Here is a 6,106-nt window from a genome sequence, read left to right on the forward strand (position 1 = left end):
ATACACTGTCACTCGTAGATTCCATAGAATCATTTAAAGTGCCTGCTCAATGTTATCATCAGTGGTGGACGTGGATGGGCATTTTAATATAACTGGAGTGCAGATAATTTTTGACTCACTTTCGTATATGTAGTCATGTATGTTTAATGTTATATATGGAATCCTGGTATGGCACTGTAGGATAAGAACTGGACTGAAAGATTGGATTGAGCTGTGAGGTTGGTGGTTCAAACTCACCAGCCACTTTATGGGGTTGCTATGAATCAGAACCAAGTCAACAGGACTTAACAACAGCAACATATAGGACTCAGCAACAAATCAGTTGGGTGAAATATTGTTCTAAATGGCTTTTCATGGAAATGAAAATGGTTTTCATGGAAATGCTTATTTCTAGTTGCTTGTACTAACAAAGCTACCAGTCCTTCCAGGTTCCCGAAATTTCTCCTTATAGAGTGGTGTTTCAAAATCATGCTTTAGAATGAGACAGAGATAATAAACGAATTATACCATTCTGGATCTGCTTTGTTTTAATGCTATAAATGACAGGGTTCATGAAAGGTGGGAAAAGGAAGTAGACATAGCTCATTGTGATATGGACCACATGAGGGGCATGCTTTCCAAATCTATGAATAAAAGTCAGACCAACTACAGTTATATAGAAAACCAGAATGCAGCAGATGTGGGAGACACAAGTGTTGAGGGCCTTGGCTCTCTCTTCTCCAGAAGCAATGCCCATGACAGTCTTTAGTATCAAAATGTAGGAGAAAAATATGATGAGAAAATCTAACAAGACCATTGCAAACACAACCACTACTGGATAGAGACGATTGAAAGTGATGTCAGCACAAGCTAGCTTGATAATATCTTGGTGTAAACAGAAAGCATGGGAAAGTACATGGGATTGACAATAAGGAAACCAATGCAGTCTAAAAATTATTGGCATAATTGACAGACTAGCCCTTGTCAATACCCCCATCCCAATCTTCATTACCTGGGTGTTGGTAAGGATAGAGCTGTATCTCAAAGGATTGCAGATGGCAATGAAACGGTCATAGGCCATGGCAAGCAAGACACCTGACTCCACAATAGAAAGAGTATGGATAAAGTAAGCCTGAGAGAAGCAGGCTCCATGGCCAATCTCTCTGTGATTTAACCACAAGACACCCAGTACTGTTGGCATCGTGGTCAGAGTCACCCCGAGATCTGTAGCTGCTAGCATAGCTAAAAAATAGTACATAGGCTCGTGAAGACTATTGTCATTCCTGATGAGAAAGAGAAGGGTGCCATTACCAAGAAGTATGGAGGTATAGATGAGCAACAATGGGATGGAAATCCAATGATGTGCCTTCTCCATGCCTGGGAAGCCAGTTAGAAGGAAGGGGGAAGCAGTGATGTTGAGCCACATTATGGACCTTATCAGTAGTAAATTATTTCCTCCAGGTAAAATAATAAAATCCTCTAGATCACTAGATGTCTTTCTTGAGGGTACTACCTGTCCATAAGTTGTCCATCTGTCTTGACATCAAGCAACAGCAAGGATGGTAATGTCATGATTCCTTGGAAAGTCCTAGATGTGGGAAAATAAGCTACATGAGCAACTACTTATAGTAGTGTAAATTTATTCGAAAGTATGTTAGGACTATGTAAGTCAGTATGTGCAGGGTAGACCTGGTTGACATTCTTTTAGCTCTTATAACTCAAAAAAATGAAGAAAAAGTGAAAGAAGACATCACTAAACTTGACTGTTGGTAGATTACACTGGAATTTACAGATATTTCTTTCGTTGTGCTCTTTATCTTGACAGATGATACTGAGAGTAGACATAAAGTTTTCTCACAATATGTGAGATCTAGAAAAGCAATAGGATATTGTTTCTAAGCAGTATTGGAAGTGCACAATTAAAAATCCTAAGACAAAGCAACTCTATGTGGGTGCTTCAAAAATTTTGTGGAAAAATGGAATCCAACAATAATGAAATTTTGAAGTACTCTTGTATAAGTAAGTGAAATAAAGGAAAATAGACTTGGTTGAACTGACGGAATTACTGATACTGATAAAATTACTGATAAAATATTAAGTGCTGTTGAGTCCGTTTTGACTTAGTGACACTACATAGGGTTTCTGAGGAATGGCTGGAAAGTTTGGACTACCAGTCTTTCAGTTAGCAGTCCAGTGCTTATCCTAAATTGCCACACCAGGCCTGGATGGAAAATTTAATTAATGAGGCCCTATGCGCCAGACTGCAAAGCCATTTGAACTGTAAGGTCGGTGGTTCAAGCTCACCAGCTGCTCCTCGGAAACCCTATACAGCGTCGCAATGGGTCAGAACTGACTCTACGGCACTCAACAACAACAACCTAGATTTTAGGTCTTGGTGTGGCGCTGTGGGTTAATGTGTCAGACTGTAAAGCTGCTTGAACTGCAAGATCGGCGGTTCAAGCTTACCAGCTGCTCCTCGAAAACCCTATATAGGGTTGCTGTGGGTCGGAATTGATTCAATGGCACTTAAAAACAACAATAGATTTTAGGTAGTACTATAAAAATGACAAAGAATTACCTATGTATGTTTCCAAAATACAGATCCTCTAAATTAATGTCACATAATATCATCGCTGTGGGTTAGTGTGCCAGACTGCAAAGCCGTTTGAACTGCAAGGTCGGCAATTCAAGCTCACCAGCTGCTCCTAGGAAACGCTACACAGGGTCGCTATCGGTCAGAACCAACTCGACGGCAGGCACTTAACAACAACAACATCTTGATTGAGAGAAAGATGAAGCTTTCTGTTCCTACAAAGATTTGCAGCCTCGGAAACCCTGTACAGGGTCACTATGAGTCAAAATCTACTCAATGGTGCTTATCAATAACAACAATATCACGATTCTCTAGGTAGTTTGTTCAATGCTTCAGAAACAATTTTAACATCTCATAGTACAGATAGAACATAGAGAAAAAAAAAAGGATTTTATGATAAAAATTTGAGGGCACTATTAGTGAGAATAGATAAATAATTACTTGCATATGGTCTAATTGAAGATGTGAAGATAGAAATTAGTTCCATATCTAAGGTGGCACATTAAAAAAAAAAAATTGTAGAGTTCTTTTTATCCATTGTGAGCAAGGAAGACTTCAGGTACAGTTGACTTTTTGTAGTGGTGAGGAGCACTAATGTGCTTGCTACCTCGCTCTTCTATTTTCATCAGAAAACTGAGTATTTGTATTAAGTTTACTCAGAGCTGTCTTTGTGGTACTTGAGATTATTTATGTGTTCTGGACCGGGTTACAAATATAAGATTGTTGTCCCGTGTCCTGCAGCCTCTAAAACACTACCAGGGACTCCATTTTAGGATATATTTGTTGTGGTGCCATAGGATAAGCACTTGACCTGAAGGTCAGTTTGAACTGCAAGACTGGCAGTTCAAACTCACCAGCCACTCCATGGAAACCCTATACAGGGTCACTATGTATTGGAATCGACTTGACAGAATTTAACAACAGCAGCAACAAAATGAGAACTAAATTTCCAAATTTCAAATCCTACTCCCTGAACTCAGGTTCCATGCAGACACATAGAAATTCCACTTAGACTTTTCCCTTTCACATCTTCTCACATTTTCTGTTGGGCTGTCTTTGACTTTTTCTGATACTTCCTGTTTTGTCTCGAACTCTGAACCCTTTGGTCCATGTTTTGTTTTGTTTTTCCAAACCATATGTAAACTTTTGTTCCTAACTCTCCACCTCCTCTCCACATTGTTCTCCAGACTCTTCAAACCTTACATGTCTAATCAACACTGCTGTTTATTCTAGCTACATAGTGTCCCATTTATCTATTCTCAATACTTAGTTATTGGCACAATGCCTAGTGAATAAACTGTATGTGTGTGTGTGTTTTTAAAATAAATACTGATTGATTGGCTTATATATATTAAATGGTTTATGATTATCTTACATCCCAGGTTATCTGAGCAAGTTCTCAAATCATCAAAACAACTTAGACTGATACATCTTCCACAGTAACTGATTAACTTTTAATAAATAGCTGTACAGCTCTAGTATCTAGAAAGACTTAAAGGGTGCATATTATTGAAAGATATGCAATGAAAAATCCTATCCTGTTTTAAAATCAGACATTATTGAATGCCCCTGAATTACATGTTACATATTGTACACTTTCTAAGTGCTAGAGATAATGCCCAAACAAACTCGATGCTATCCAGTGGATTCTAACTCACAGTGATAATATAAGACAGAGTAGAACTGCTCCATAGGTTTTGTTGCTGTTGTTGGTATGTGCTGTGGAGTCGGTTGCGACTCATACTGACCCTGCATAGGGTTTCCAAGGCTTTATATCTTTCTCCCATGAAACAGTTGGTAGTTTCGAATTGTTGACCTTGAGTTTAGCATCCCGATTCATAACCACTATGCTACTAGAGCTCCTTATAGTACTACAGTAGGACTCCAGATATTAAGAGACAAGAAGTAGATGTAATTTATCCCTGAGTTCAGCCCCATCTTCATTTAGCTTACATAACTCTGCTTTATTTCATGCTTCTAAATATTTATCCTTGGCCTTATTTTAAACATCTGGGAGGTAATTTTTTAAAGATATCAGCTTTTAGAGATGTCAGGGAGTCTTCAGAATTCATTACTATTTCCCCTCACCTCTTGGCTGATACTACTATTTTTTTCCCTGCTGAGAAACAAGATCTTTACTCTTTTCCCTGTTGTATTCTGCCCTGAAGTTGTCTATAATGTGAGCTTTGAAGATTCATTAGATACCCTCACTAACCTGATCTTTTGTTCTCTCCAACTCTTCAGTTCCATAGTCATGAGTATTGAACCCATGACATAACACCATCTCTTCAGAGCCTATACAAAAGGTTGATTGGTATGGGCATTTATGTTAGAAGCTCCTCCTCAAGGTCCATTTCTGGTTGAAGTCACTCAGAAAATCCTTTATAACTCCTCCCTTTCCCCCACCTTCCATCGGTGACTCCCTTATTCTTAGAGAGCTCTAATTTTAAACAGCCATCCCTAAGGTCTCTTTCTATGTCTCAGCTTGGACTTCAGCCTTGTTGCTGTGAGGATGATTAGTTATTTATATCTATCAGAATAAAAAAAAGGAAAAGTAGAGCAGATAAAGACCTGAATTGAAATAAAATGGTTGGAATAGTATTTTTCTAAGCTATCTGTGAGAACTCACAGCCCTGTCCCTAAAATAAGACACTGGGGTACAGCAGGCATCACTTTAAAAAAAAAAAATTATCGTGGATTGAATGAAAGTTTACAGGGCAGATCATTAGTTTTACATTCAACAAATCATACACTTTGTTTCATTACAATGATTATAATCTCTTCCGTGTACCACCAGTTAACAGTTTTTCTCTGTATTCATTTTAACTTAAAAAAAAAAAAAAAAAAACACTCAGGCATATATAATAATTTAAAACACCAAAGGGCATATTCTGCAAGTCAGCCTCCTGGCCACCGGCTCTTAGTCCGTATCTACCCAGGAATCTAGAGTCCCCACCTCTGCTTCCATCACTGGTGCTGCTGCTTATCTAGATAAGGCCTTGCATTCTGCTTGTGCTCTTCTTCCTTGATGGTCCTAGGGTCCTCTGTTTCTGGACTGTAAGATTAACTACTCCCTCATTTTTGTTACAAAACTTCTATATTTACAATTGTGACAGTAGCAATTAGGCGTGGTAACATACTTGATTCCTTGAGTTTCAAAGAGACTAAGCTTATAATTTAAGGCTACTATAAAACGCAACAACCACTCATCTGTCAGCTTGTCATATGTGGTGGCTTGCATGTCACCATGATGTGGGAAATTATGTCACTGGTATTTTAAATATCAGCAGGGTCATTCACCGTGGACAGGTTTCAGTGGAATGTCCAGACCGAGACAGACTAGGAGTAGAGAATTAACTGAATGTTGAACCATTCTAAACCTTATGAATAGCAACAGAACCTTGTCAGATATATAGCAGAAACATGAAAACATTATTGATAGCACCAGAATATTTTCAGATAATATAGTTCACTTTATTTATTTGATCTGTATGCTAAGCAAATAATGAGAAAAGCTTGATTATATGAAGAAGA

General features: G+C 38.3%; 1 protein-coding gene across 1 annotated transcript; it reads right to left on the bottom strand.

Moving 5' to 3' along the window:
- Window positions 1–466: 466 nt before the first annotated feature.
- On the bottom strand, window positions 467–1,405 carry LOC102819176 (olfactory receptor 51B6-like). The gene has a single exon (XM_006870223.1). It carries the CDS (start codon window positions 1,403–1,405, stop codon window positions 467–469), a length of 939 nt encoding a protein of 312 aa, XP_006870285.1.
- Window positions 1,406–6,106: the final 4,701 nt, after the last annotated feature.

This window comes from Chrysochloris asiatica, unplaced genomic scaffold (assembly GCF_000296735.1).
Source record: "Chrysochloris asiatica unplaced genomic scaffold, ChrAsi1.0 scaffold00140, whole genome shotgun sequence".
Taxonomy (NCBI): Eukaryota; Metazoa; Chordata; class Mammalia; order Afrosoricida; family Chrysochloridae; genus Chrysochloris; species Chrysochloris asiatica.

Coding starts and splice junctions, on each gene's coding strand:
- LOC102819176 (XM_006870223.1), bottom strand. CDS start 1,405: ATGTGGCTCAACATCACTGCTTCCCCCTTCCTTCTAACTGGCTTCCCA.